The sequence below is a fragment of the Cyphomyrmex costatus genome, unplaced genomic scaffold (assembly GCF_001594065.2).
Source record: "Cyphomyrmex costatus isolate MS0001 unplaced genomic scaffold, Ccosl1.0 scaffold43, whole genome shotgun sequence".
Classification (NCBI taxonomy): domain Eukaryota; kingdom Metazoa; phylum Arthropoda; class Insecta; order Hymenoptera; family Formicidae; genus Cyphomyrmex; species Cyphomyrmex costatus.
In genome coordinates, this window is record NW_017278534.1 from 1,399,585 (window position 1) to 1,414,267 (window position 14,683).

At 39.5% G+C, this 14,683-nt stretch overlaps 1 protein-coding gene across 1 annotated transcript; it reads right to left on the reverse strand.

The window, feature by feature from the left end:
- Positions 1 to 587: 587 nt before the first annotated feature.
- da (transcription factor daughterless) lies at positions 588 to 14,180 on the reverse strand. The gene is made up of 13 exons (XM_018544134.1): positions 14,121 to 14,180; positions 13,792 to 13,873; positions 10,595 to 10,731; positions 7,900 to 8,184; positions 7,439 to 7,597; positions 6,633 to 6,692; positions 5,929 to 6,072; positions 5,692 to 5,809; positions 4,239 to 4,392; positions 3,845 to 3,931; positions 1,150 to 1,295; positions 907 to 1,061; positions 588 to 827 (listed from the first exon to the last, which is right to left on the reverse strand). The coding sequence occupies exons 1-13, from the start codon at positions 14,178 to 14,180 to the stop codon at positions 783 to 785; spliced, it is 1,632 nt and encodes a 543-aa protein (XP_018399636.1). The 3' UTR covers positions 588 to 782.
- Between the last annotated feature and the right edge of the window lie 503 nt (positions 14,181 to 14,683).

Sequence of the window (14,683 nt, forward strand, 5' to 3'; positions counted from 1 at the left end):
TATAATCAAAAAGTATATTTAAGTATTATCTAACTCGGAAATATGCTGCCTTTATTTTCATCTCTAGTCAATGACTTCGTTTTTTCGCCAACTCGAGTTCTCTTCCTAGCTATTGCGCGTTATAACATAAACCGTGTCGGTAGTGTATACACAGAAGTGGGCAATTTAACATGAGTCAGCAGCGAAGTTCGATCGTTAATAAAACTTCGATCGTACTACACATTATATATCTCGAAAGAGGAACCATATTCCTTTGTTTTTTCTTTTCGCTATTTATAAAAATAATTTGAAGCCGCCTTGAGGGGGTAGATGCCTCTTAAAAACTACTTGTCCTATGCTTGGGATGAGCACATATGGAAATTCTTCCCTTATTAATTGTATATTGAAGTACTGCAAAAAAAATTATAGGTATTCCTGTGTCGTTTTTGTTACAGCATCAAAACATATGTACATATCCTTAAATTAATAGATAGACGCTCTATAGGCCAAATTCAAATTATAAAAAAATTATACAAATGTGTTAATTAATATATAAATATTAAATAATGAACAAAATATTTTTTTAAACTAGAATTGAGAGTGTTCCTTATCTCTCCTCTTCTTTTCTTTCTTCTAATATAACGTACCACATAATATCCACAATTTTTTGCACATTCCTACAACTTATAAGAGCCGAAAAAAATCCTATATAGGTATGTAAGTCATGTTCATAAACTTGTGTTTTATTGATTTTAAGATGTATCTACCCCTTAACACAGAATGATACCGCCACTGAGCCGCTGCTACTGCGGCTGTGGTGGATTGTGCTGAAGGGAAGGTTGTGGGCCCTAAAACAAACAAGTATATTTTATTTATACATCCCAAAATAATTGCACTTGCATGAATTTAACTTTGACAGAATCTTACAGGTAATGCGGGAAAGGGCGGTTGAGAGTGCGCGTGTGGATGAGAATGCGGATGTGCTATGTGCGCTGCAAGATGGCCTGGTAATTTCGGACCATCCTCGGCTTTCTCCTCTTCTCTTCTTTTTAAACACGCAGCCTTCGGATTAAGATTCCGCTCTAAACAAAAAAGGAATAGATTGAACATACGAATATTTATACAGATTGATATGATACATTTGATCAAAATGCATATTGGTATATGTACCTCTGACTTGTTGTTCGAGTGTCATTATAACTTCAACAGCCATGTTGAGAATACCGAGCTTCGTTTGAGGTTTGTCCGTCTTTAGGTGTGTCATACACATTCTGCCAAGTTCCTTTAGAGCCTCATTGATATCTCTGATACGTATCCTATGATAAAAAATAAAATTTAAACATATTAGTTACTAAAATGCGAGAGTATCTTTTTTAAGTTTCAATGTTAAAGAGAAAGGAATAAGTTCTTCACTATTCATTACACATAATATTTTGTAATATTACGTTTTTTACATCTACTTACACATTCATCACATTAAACAATATTTTTCTTGTATATGTTTACAATAGAAAAAATTAATACAGCAGAGAAAATTATGAGAAATGTAATTGTACAATATCATATACTATCGCTCAAAAATTACAATTCCCTTTTTAAAAACCTCGTAATATCATGCAAAAAATAAAATATAAATATACTTTATATGCATTATGTTTCTCAATTTATTGTATATTATATATTTTCATTAAAAAAAAACTAGAAAAATTAATTTATTTTTTTCTCAAATTATTTATTTCTTCACGTTTAATCTCCTTAAGTTTCCATAATAGAAGTCAAAATCTTGGCACTTTGTCAACAAGTTCTTCAAATATCTTAATCAAAGACTTATGTTTAATTTGGTGTTTAGTTTCTGCAAGAATAGATATTTATTTCTATTCTCTTAGTCAATATAATCTTAACATTCATCGATATCTAACGCATTAAACTGATATTTCTTTATATACCGATATATAATAGGTACATATTATATAATATTTATTTGAGAAAATTTATAATTTTCGTTTATAAATATTTGTCGGCAATTCACGATGTTATTGAATCCGATAATAAGAAAGTATATCAAATTAATTTCATATTTTTTGTAAATGAAAAATATAAATTGTTAGCTAAACATAAAACGTATTTTTGAGCGGTAGTCTATATCTTACAATTTTTTATTAATACAAATGCAATTGTGTAAGCATGTGATAGGAGTAAATTTTTCATGCACAGATATGTATCAGAACATGCCGATTTTGTAAAATATTATATATGGGGAAACATGTCATTTATTTTCATAATTATCGAGAAATGCTTTTAATATTCTCTTACATTGTTATGTCACATATACATAGAATACGGGCCGCCGTTACTACTGATCAGAATTGTCATATCACCGTAGATTAAATTTAATATTTTTTATGTCCGCTGCGTATATCATTGATCTTACCTTTCCCTAGCATTATTTGCTTGCCGCCTCTCTTTCTCCCTTTGTGCCTTCATGTCGGGATCATCATCCTCGTCCTCAGCGCTCGAACAACAGTTGCGCAATAACAATACGCGATTAATCACCTGGCTTACGTCACAACTTACTCTAGCCTATATCGCTTAAATTACCTAACGGCAATCGAATTACTAACGTAAGCGACACGCGCGCGATACAGTCGCAAGTTACAAGAAAATGGCTTTTGACTTGCTGGAGTCTAATCACCTAATTGTTGTTCGAGCAAATTTCGTATAAATACATACATGTCTTATTGCAATAGACAAGCGATGTAATAATGAACACACGCAGATGGTTTCATAATTTTGAAATCGTGGATAATAAGTAGGTTACGAATTTAAAGGCCCGTATTCTTTGTACACAGAACAAACAATCGATGGCGAATAATCACGTCAAAGAACAGTGATCTTTTGGTTCGAAAAATGTAGATCTTCTATTTTGACGTTGACCTAGAAAATTAGAGAATGCAGATGACATCTATATAATTGTTTATAATTTCTTTTCCAAAACGATATAATTTGGAAAGATATAATTCAAAAACAATCACAAAATAAAATAAGAAAACAATACGGATTAAAAAAAATTATAATTAACATCGAAATATTTGGTTATGCATAATTGAAAGATCGATATCGATCGATTTTTATTTTGAGAATAATATGACAATCCCTTATAAAAATTTATGTAACACGTGTATAGTCAACACAGTGAGATTTATCAGTTTACAAATAATACGACATGTTCTTTCATTTGTACAAAGGTAGTAAAAAAATGCGCTTGTAAGGATAAAAAAGAGAAAAGTTACACAACTGAGCAATTTGATGCAACGTTCAGTGATGCAGAATAAGTGCGGAATGTTCTAAACAAAGTGGCATGCCTAGGGACCGAATCGCAGCTGAATTAAAATGAGACTGATTTGCAGGTACGCACGAGAGAGCTGTTAACATTCCATCTTGTCTCATCTCATTTATGTCCTCTTAACCAGAAACATTTTAATTATCACGCCTGAATACGGGCCTTATACAGTGCAACGAATGTAAGGATTACGGGACTTGTATTCATGTTGTAACAAAGTCGTAAACATGCCGCGCATTTTTCCCCTGATCGTTCATGAATTAATTGTCTTACGATTTATTGCTCGTCACAAATAGCACCTCGTTTTTAGGCATGCATACGACTAGGTGGCTAGGAAATTTCTCCGGGAAGATGTACAGAGATTCTTTTTACACAGGTTACACTTGACGATGAGAATATACATACGCATATTATCCGCATCGTAAGCGACGTGTTTATTATCGGGTCTATGGGAGCGGAGAACGGGACGGAAGGAATTGTTTGTATCAAGATGCAACGAAGTGCGTACTGCGTGTGTTCACTAACCTTTCACGCACGTTGTTGGCCTGGCGACGTTCTTTCTCGCGCACCGCTTTGGTGCCAGGATCGTCACAGTCTTCATCGGCGCTCGAACAACGGTTGTTCAAAGACACAGCAAGTTAGTTTAACAATAAATTTTCAAAGATCGAAGCGCATCTCCAATTAATCATTAATTCGTTTAATTTTCAAATAAATTCTCAAATTAATACAACAAATGTGTTTTATTTTTTTTTTTTTCCAATATTTATACTCGGAGCAAAACGACGGACGTTAATACGTGTATATCGATTGCAACTTTCTTTATTTTGATCATCGCTTATATCTTTTTTATCGTTCGACTTTAGAATCCACTGAGAGATTCATTTAGAAATTTATCTCGAAAAATTCTTCAGATACTTACTATCTACGCGATCGTTTCGTTCCTTTTCCTTGCGACGTCGAGTTAACCGTAGCAGCCCCGATTACACCGGCCGCTGCGAGTTCACTGCTTGATGGCTTCGTCTCGCCGCCGCTACTGTCGGGCGGATCTTTCCTTTTTTCTAAGGGGATGTATTCTGCTCATTATTAATACTGTTGCATAAATTTTCCACGACAATTTCATTGTTACATACAATTTGCAAGAGAGAAGACATCAGGTAGAATTTATATCAGTGTATGTTTTTCTTTTCTTCATAATTCTAAAGGTATAATTGGCAAAACGTATCTCCTCAAGGAGTTTCAAAGCAGACTATGACAGCAGCCTCATTCGAGCATTATCGCCAGATTATCTGATGCAACAACGAAAAAATGGCACGGACTTACCCGGAAATGGAGAAAGAATAAATGCGACCAACCTTCGCCGAAGATGGTGATCACGATCTTCGATTATCCCGGAGCTTTAAGCAAGGAGGCTTAGTCACGAAACCGTGAAAAGCGTCCAATTAGGAGCAGGAAGCGCGCTTTATGGGATTTCGCTCAACTCTGATTCAGCAGACCTTAAATGTTTTTTCTCTCTTTCACCTAATGGTTCTCGCGAGAATATTAACTCACGTATGCCGCAAATGTATCTTTTTAAAAGTCTTCGCGAGACAATCTTTGCGGGCAGATAAATCAGACGCATAGTTGTGTGCGAACACTTGCAACTACAAATGAAACGTTTATGGTGCAACTATCTGCGCAATTGAATATATTTATTTCCTTAAAAAGGATTTGAGCTATTTAGTACTCAGTACACTGTTTTTCACGGAAGTTATCGCAGAGGTTTCGTGAATTTCCATCTATTTCTACAGTACAAAGCGCGCAAACAGTTTCCAAACCCGCAAGAGTGTTTTGCATTCCTTCGCCAAACTAACATAGGTAGGATCTCCTAATCCGTAGTAAAAGGATACTAAATGTTCTCCATTGGTATAATGATTCTAAGAGGGAGGCCGAAAGGGACGGACGCAACGAGGCGGAAAGAGAAACGAAGAGTGAGATAACCGAATGTACTCGCGGGAATAATGCAGGCACGACCACCGGACAGCAAAGACTTCGCGTGATTTATCTAATATTTCCTTATTCGGCCGCGAGTCCGTTGTGTGGAACACCTGGGAGCTCCTTCCCTTTTCCCTCTCCTTCGCGGGAATTCATGGGAAAAGTGACTGCTCAATGATGCGACGATGCAAGAATAAAACGGCGTGAGTGATCAGAGTAACGCGTAATTACGATTTTTATTCTTCTTGAAAAATGAAAAAATCACCGAATGTTTTTAAGCGAGAATAAATCGAGAAAAGACTACTTATCAAGAGTTTGTTATAGGAATCGCAGTTGTGATTTCTTCTATGTTGCAAATTACATTACGATTCATCCTGTACACCACTTCGGGTTCAACTTACTGGCATTCGTCACAGGTAACCTTTCGATCTTGATGGAACCATCTGTGTCGGGCGTAGGCGTAAGACCGGGATAGGAACCCTGAGGTTGCGTCACCGTTACCGCAGGATGTGGACTTGCCTGAAAGAGAAAATAATAATATTGTATCGCGATATAAATGAAAGGATAGGAGTAATCCATCACGATTGTAATTGTCTTGGTATTTTTTTATTTTCTGCTAATTAGCTTAAGTTTCTTACCAAATGTTCTAACTGCGGGGGTGATGTATGCGAGTATATCCCGCCGTGTGGACCAACTGGACCAAGATGAAGGGCTACTTGACTTTCGGCGTGATTCCTCAGTACGTTTATGGCATCGTCTAACCGCTCCTCCATTCGTGCCCCCTGTACCAACAGAATACCGAAAATGCGACTCGATTACGCGCCGATAGCTCGAAATTGTCTATACTGCTTCATTATTATTCGAGAAATTCTATAGGAAGACGTATCACTGACGTTTTTTTTATTTTCTTTAGATTCTTATAATTTATGCTAAAAAAGTTTCAAAGAGAGAAAATTAATATTGAATTCTTCTAAGTATTTCGCTTCTATTTCCACGATAGATAGTTCGAAAAAGCATCTTGGAAGAAAGATAGAATTATAAAAGTATTATGTAAAAAAAAAATTTGATCGATTAAATTAATTAAAGAGTTTAATGCTGACTGATTATCGAAAATTTTGTTAATGGAAAAGTACAAGCTATGATTATACATTGTGCACAATGTGAGAACCTTATCACAATATATAATCAAAATTAATTGAAAGCATAATCAGCAAAAAGTGCAATGGACATTTCGTAGCATTTGTCGTGGTGTAAACATGCGTGAAGAATATAGAAAAAAAAAAGGATAGAATGAGAAGAGGGTAGGTTGTAAAAAAAAAAACTTAAATTCGGCGATCCTCACCTCGGCGTGGTCGCGAAGGAAGCCGATGGCATCGTCTAGCCTCTGCTGTTCAGGCGCCGGCTTCACACACAACACCAACGCAACAACAAAACCAAAAAAAAAAAGAGAAACAACCAAGTCAACACAACGTTCACAACAAACAGGGCGGAATGAATAAAAGTGTGTCGTCAAATGAACGGGAGGGAGCATAAACTTAATAATTTGTACGCAAATGGGGGGGGGCGGGGGGAGGATATAAATAAATAGTCGCTCATAAGGAAAGCACACAAACGGTGATTTCTCGGTGCAAACGCGGTCATGCACTTTGTGCAACTTCGGTGCTGCGTGATTATGTGCGAATATAGCGACTGTAATCTCTCGTAATAAAAAATAAACATTTGACACAAACAACAGCAAATCCATTTTTTTCCATATTTCCTCTTGTATACCGCTCCTTCTCTCGTTGTTCGTAACAATCCTCCCTCCTCCCAAAAAATATAAAAATTGCGCGAATGATAATTGATAATATCGTCGATATGTATTATGTAGTGTAGATGTAGCGAAATATCATTGGAAAAACGTAACTCTTGTGCTCCAGCGCTTGTAAAGGTGAAAAATTGTCCCGTGCATGTTTCTGAAGCGGCCAAAATTAGACACGCATTTAAGAAACCTTTCAACGATGTTTGATCTATTATATATCTTCATATATATATATATCACAAAATAATAAATTCTAAAATCATTTGAAAATGGACAACGTTGGAAAGGTCCTGCAGCTTATGCCGGGTCAATCGTAATTAGTAATCGTACAAATACGAGATACATACCATGTGAATACCACGATTGGGATCCGCCGTAAAATGCGGAGATACTGGTGCGGCTCCAGGTGCCCAACCTGGTGCCGAACCGGTTAAAGGTGGTGGCGAACTGACGGGCGTAGATGGATTACTGCTATAACTGGATACTGATTGGTCCGTAGGATAAATCTGTGAAACATGCGATAACGACGCAATCGTAACATAATATTACAAAGTATACGATCGTCCGAATCATTCGCGAAGTAACAATGTCGTGTCGTAAAGTAAGATATATCTGAATGTCGCGGCAAATGTTACATTAAATAACAGCAAAAACATCTGTATAGATGTCAAATCGATTACTTAGATCGTCCAAGCATTGTCTCGGTTAACGAATAATATCCATTATTTCATAACGTTTCATCTCTATTAATTATCTTTAACTGTATTAGCGTACCAAAAAGAGATATGACTTGACGACGGACACATACTCGAGTACTCACGACGGATGCGAGGGTCTTGCCGAGGGTGTCGTCCGTGGTGGATTGCTGGTTCGTCGTGGGCGCAGTGTTGGGCGCGGAAGGCGCGGTCGTCGGTGCACCAGGACTATGGCTATATTGCAACGATGCCGGCGACGGCGCCCCTGTGCCGCTGTTTGCCGCGACCGCGGCACTACCCCGGAATGTCGACATTGGCGGCAGGGAAGCCGCACTGGTCACCGCCGAGCCCAGAATCGGCGCTGCAGATTCACCATTCGGCGACATCGCTGAGTATGCCTGAAACCGCCAAGCGCAAATGGTTCGACGCTCGGTTCTTGTGGTAACCATCTCGAGGGCGAAGTCGTGGGAATACGCGATCTTCAACGTTAATTATCGAGCTTGCGTTCAGTATATCGGAATCTCAGAATCTGTTCCCGGAGGTTCTCTGTTGTAAGAGGAATTCTATACGTGCGCAGGAACGTCGTCCGATTTGTGAAACGGAAAGCATAGTGACACCGATAATCATTATGCTCTATTTGACGCTCTATTTCAATCTTTATCTTCGTGGTGTATTTTGTCGTATAGGAGGTACGTACTTTGGGATGTTCACGATTTCAGAAGGGATGTCTTCTTCGAGTGCGTTCGTGCACGCGCGAAACGTCGGATTAATTTATTCTGTGTAGCTGCGATAAAGGTCTCCATTACAAGAATTCCGAGTAATTTCCGGGAGCCGCGTGGATCTCACGATATGTACGATTGCTTTAAGCGCGTCTTTCTGGTTATAATGGATCACCTCGACCAGCTTTGATATCGGATACGCCGAGCGTGGGATAGCGCTCTCTCGCACCTACTGAAACCGCTCGTAAAAGTCTAATTTTAAGCCACCGTCGACGGTCTATGGAGCGTAGTGTATTTATCAACAAATTAGAGTGGCCGAGAAACGCCTACGGAGACGTACGCGCCGCATGTAAAAACGTCGTCTCTAATAAACGCTTCTATGAAAAAGCATAGCGATGGATATCGCGGCGAGACCGAGAGATTTCGGTGGATGTTGACGGATAAACCAGAAAAATCTAGAGACATCCAGTCAAATCTCTTGTTCGATGGACCCGCGCGGACAGCGTTCTCAGAAGACGGGTCATTGAACTGGAAAATCGTAAATGTTTAATCTTTAATAACCAAAAGAAATTTTACTTTGTGACGCTTGACTCCGTCCTTCTTAGACGCGTTTGCCTTAAATCGTACTACATCTTTACGACATTTCTTGTTGTATCACGTAGACCAAAAGGCCTCACTGTTAGCTACGCGAACGACAATAAAATGGTTTGTCTTACAATCGTTAAAAGTTGGACTTTATGATCCGAGAGCGCCGGAAGTTTATTCCAATCTACTGTATATACATAAATATGTATATAATAGGATGTTATTTTAATAAAAATAAAACTAACGTTGGCGATCTCGCCATTTATTAGCTATCGGCGATTACCGATCGAAGGCATCACGACCACGACGTCATACGCCGGTAGCAGAAGCCTACTCTCGTTGTCTCAAAGAGAGAGGCTGCCGAGAGACGGGTACGAGGTGCCACGAAGAGGAGGATTTCGTGGTAACCATGAACGGCGTAAATCAAACGAAGGCTGCACTTGACTAGAAACACGGAGTAGCGGGAGGGTCGGGGCTATATATAGACGCCAGTGAGTCATTTGACGTTACTCCGGGTACGTGGAGCACTGTCAACAGTGTCTCTCAACCATAGCGAGACGATGAAGAGAGAACGCGACTCTCTTCGAGCGCACGCGACAATCAACCGGGTGGTCCGAAATAAGACAGTCAGAAGAGACCACCAGCTGGCCCGTTGGATCACGAAGGTTGACGAAGAGGATTAGAGCCGACGCCGGTTGGTCGAAGAGTAATGGCCGACTAAGAAGCGACACGCGGCTCGTCCTCGAGACGACCCCCGGTGCATCGTGTGAATTCATGAATCGCCGAGACTGTCGGCGAGATTTAGGAATTTAGGAATTTATCACGTTCCGCGGAAAAGCCATTAAACGATACGATAAATCTCTAAAAAGTTCGTATATTTGTAGATGTTCTCTCGATTGAGAATCGTCGAGAACGTCGAGAATCCCGCATTTCTCGGAATTTCGTCCAAGAAGAGTGCATTTCGAGCAGGCATCCGTCCGCTTCGACGTACAACGACGTCGATGGGATAAAAGTTGGCGAATTAACGGAATTCCCGGCCGAGCTGAATTCAGCGACCGCAACTGATCGCGATATACGAGAGCTCGTGGTGAAATTACGGCGTTCGAGTTCTCCAGTTCGAAGAATCGATCTTTCGTCGTCGAATTCAATTTTTATACGTCGATTACGCAATGGAGGTTTCGTCGGACCTCGTTGACTTTCGGGGCAAAGAGAGAGAGAGAAAGAGAGAGCTGCTCGGGGAGGCACATCGATCTTCCGTAGCACCGAGATTAGGTCGCCCGCTTAGGTTTTAATCTGTCGACTTCCTCGTCGAACTCACGTGTTCGTCGACAGAGAGTATGGAAGAAGGAATATCCCCGTGTCTATTACGAAGTTCCAGAGACGTCGTTTTCGCGACGGCGGCTACGTAGGAACTAGCAGCCGAGTCACGCGTGATTGATCGTTTTCTTCGGATTCGGCCGCGGCAAGGGGATAGAAATGAGAGAATGGGAGAGAAATCACTTACCATGGGGTCGTGGGGTAGGTGCATGGGATAGGCTGGCTGCGCCAGGTGAGAGGGTGCATATCCACTGTATGGGGGCTGGACACCACCGCCGCTACCCGTCCATGGGTCACCGGGACCGGTTCCTGTAGTATTACCATCTGCAACAAGAGAGAGGCGCGGTTTCGATCAATCATGTGTCATCCGATTATTATTCGTATATATTCGAGATCTAAATAATGAATTCGGAGCAACCGCGTTTGAAAAAGGGAGATTTCAGAATATCTCAATAATATTGACGCGATAATACAGATTATGGAGTATAAATAAGAATTTTTTGCGCGACGCATTATTAGATACCTTCGGAACGTGCTTCCTTTTGACACGACATCCACTCGTCGCGTGTTCGTAAAAATTCTTTCTCGTTCGATGTAATTGAAGTATCGCAATGTAAAGTATAGAATCTCGTCGACTACCCGAGCACTTTCTACGTCATTGGAGCGGGAAATAATAAATAATACGGCACGTGGCGTTCAGCGAGCGGAGAATGTCGCGCACGTGCCCAGATAATGGGCGTCCAAATCGAGTTAAAATGCATCCTCGCGGCGTTTAATTGAATTTTCCACTCGTCAGAGGCGCCTTGCACTTCATAATATGTTTGTATACAATTTTGGTCGATTAACACAACGACGACGTTCCGCTGCGAACAAGCGCCGCGCCAAACTTCCTAATCAAGCGGCGATGTCATTCCTTCCGCAGTAATTATTTCGAGAACGAGTCCGCGGTATGATACAACTTCTCTGGACTTTCGCCAAGTTGAAATTTCGCGCTTTCTAACGTCTCACTCGGTTCCCTGGGCGTCGTTTGCGGTGGAGCCGCACACACACACCCGGTATAAGGGCCAATAGACGCGGTACCCGGCGCGGACCATTATTTCAGTTGAAAACAACAGCAATAAGCTTCGGGAACGTATTTCTTGATACTTTTGCTTGATATAATTCCCGTACCGGGCGCTCCTCGACGAGAAAACGGAAACTAAGCCAAACTACTCGGGCGTTCCTACCAACTACCGGTGTTCGATGTCTGATAAAACTTTTTCGCCCCCTCGCCGTGGCCTCCCATTTATAAGCCATTCCGGTCAGCTACCGGGTGCCACGAGCGCCGACACGTATTTCGAAAGCGTACTTAAACTGCTACTTTTCTCATCTGATCCATAATAACGAGCCCTGTGGTGAAAACTTCGTCGATTTCATAGATTTATCATCGTGAAAAGATCATCGAAAATATTTGCATATTTAAGCAAAATTCTTTTACGGATCATTTGTTCCATTAACGTGGCCTTTTTTATGACTACCTGCGCGCTCTGTATTTTTTTACACGTAATTTAAGGTTTAATCGAATAAACTCCTCATTATTATTTTTGCTTGAAATGTTCATTGCCTCGGCAATAGTGAAACTTAAAAAGCATAGTTTATTTGTTATTGTAAATTCTGATAGATAAATTTAAATTTGTAAAAAAAAGAAAAATACAATCCAACTTCTGTGATAGTAAACATTTTTTGTGAAAACTTTCATAAGTAACTTTATACAGTCAAAAAAAAAAAAAAAAAAAAATAAAAATCTAAAAAAAAATTGAAGTTTGAAATTCAAACAGACAAAGGGTGAAAATTTCATATTGTTGACCGGAGAGTTAAGTTTTTTTGTGTGTGTACAATTTCCAACGATTTCCTACTGCACGAGTCTGAAGAGCTGCGACGAATATCCGCGAAGCATGAGCGTGACGGTGTACATCGCACCTGTCTTAATGACGATAATTTTTCAAAGATCCGTTATAATCTAAAATAAACCGTAAAACGATTACAGCTCTATAAAAATCAACTAATGGAGCAAGTCGTACGATATAATAATTGTTCCGACAACGCGAACGTCCCGCGCGTAAATCAATTTTAAAGCAACAAATCGGTATTACGGACAGTATGGCGTAAAAGAAGTAACATCAAAGAGGAGCGTCTTTTCCGAGCGACGAAAAATTACTGAAATAGCGACACTAAGACGCCAGCGCTTCGATAAATGTTCATTGCGACAACAAAGTAACATTCCCAGTGGCCGGTAGCGAGGCAAGCGATGGAGAATTGCTTTTATTGGCAATATCTCGTCGACGAAGTTTTCCGTGGAATTTTTTTTCGACGGCAGTGTGTCGGATATATCCGCAAAATCCAGCGACGAACTTCGATGCCCCGCCACGCCGCTTGAACAAATAACGAGATTGTTATTGTTTTTACGCGCGACAGGCAGAGCGGCAAATTTTACGAGCGAACGTTAAACAGTTGAATATTAGTGCGCTCGTAAAATTCCTTTTATCGTCCATTCGGATCGTTATGCGATTTCCAAATGATATATACGTACGTGTACGTACACATACCCGCGCCTATGCCGATGGCTGCTGATTCGCAGATAACCATCGATCTATCGAACCCACCCGGAGGTTCGCACTATCTCGTTTAATTACATCCATGTCCGCTGATATCGATTATTAACAGATATAAGTCAGTAATCTATTTCATAACTACTTTCGTGAAATTAGTAACGATAACGAGTCTGTTACCACGCGCTCTAATTTCGTTCTTAATCTACGTGATGTCTGTTTGCCCGGAGATCTCAAGGCTGCAATGATTCATTCAACAAAATTCCATTTTATTCTTATCGGAGTCAGTAAAACTGAAGTATAGATCGTTCCTAAAAAAAAAATCAAGTTTTTCAAAAAAGAGAAATACTTTTTAACTTAACAGAAAATTATTGATTAATTAAATATTAGCGTATTGGCAAAAAATATATTCTTAAAAATATAATCATATTATGTCACTTTTGTTTTACAACCCTTAAAAAACTACCCTTTTTTAATTATGACGATTCTACAAAATATATAATAACAAATCTGGAATTATTAATAATTAATTGAAAATTATATAAAATATCACAGTTTACATTTAAATGTTAAAATCTTATTCTTAGGAATCATACAAATGCTTTTTTGGCGGATGGAATGTGCAGTTAACTCATCAGTCTACTTTTGATGATTAACAGAATAATTTTTATCTAACTTATTCATAATAATAATAAAAAAAAAGAATTACATTTTGTTGTCACTTTTGAAATAAAGGAACAAGATATATTTTAATTTTTTTATTTTAATTAATAACTCTCGGTTTTTTTTTACTTACCGATGTAATAGGAATCCGTGTAAAGGGCACTCTTCGGCGACGTGTATCTCGGCGAGTCCTGTCCGAATTCATCCGAGCCATACTGCAACAGAAAAAGTAAACATTCATAATTAAGAGTTCATTATTAAACGCACAAAGCTTAAAAAACGGGGAAATCCTATGATTTGTTCGAACGAGTGACTCGCGAATCAATATGCTGCAACGGAAATGCCGCGCATATAATTTTCTCGTCGCGCTGTTTTACGAGCCGGCGAAACTTTTCATTGACTTCGTCGGCGTTCAGCATTTCTGGTGTAATATGAAAAATTACGTTGCAACGACATGCGGACTCCACCATCGGCTATCAGGCAAACACCAGCGCGGTGTTGCGTCTTCGTTTCTTGCGACATCTTTGTACATTGTATTGTAGTACATCTCTTCATCGATCTTACGATAGACCCGGTCTATTACGACACCAAGCAACGTCGTGGCTCGTAGCGAGAACAGTCATTAATTCAGCGACATAGACGCGAAAGAGGAACGTGCGCACGCTTCTAGAGAGAAAATCGGTATGATGGAGTCATTAAATGGTTACACACATACATACGTATATACATATACGTCCTTGCGCAACGGGGACATCAATAAAAATCTAAGATTAGGTCGTCCTCCTCGATCTAATTAATACCATCAATCTTCACAGGGACGAGTAGAAGATCTGATTTAACGACATTCGCCGCGCTGCGTCGTGATAATTTTATTCTTCATAAAAAAAAATCGTTAAACTGAGACTTTATGTGTTAAAAGTGCCAATGTTGATAACGCGTTGTCTCATATCAAAGCGACACTTATTGTTAGATTTACTCGGTGGATATACAATGCTCCAATTTTTTTAGAACGTGAGGAAGGTCAG

Coding starts and splice junctions, on each gene's coding strand:
- da (XM_018544134.1), bottom strand. CDS start 14,180: ATGTCGCAAGAAACGAAGACGCAACACCGCGCTGGTGTTTGCCTGATA. Junction 8,185..10,594: donor ACCTACCCCACGACCCCATG/GTAAGTGATTTC, acceptor TGGCGGTTTCAG/GCATACTCAGCGATGTCGCC. Junction 7,598..7,899: donor CATCCGTCGTGAGTACTCGA/GTATGTGTCCGT, acceptor CATGTTTCACAG/ATTTATCCTACGGACCAATC.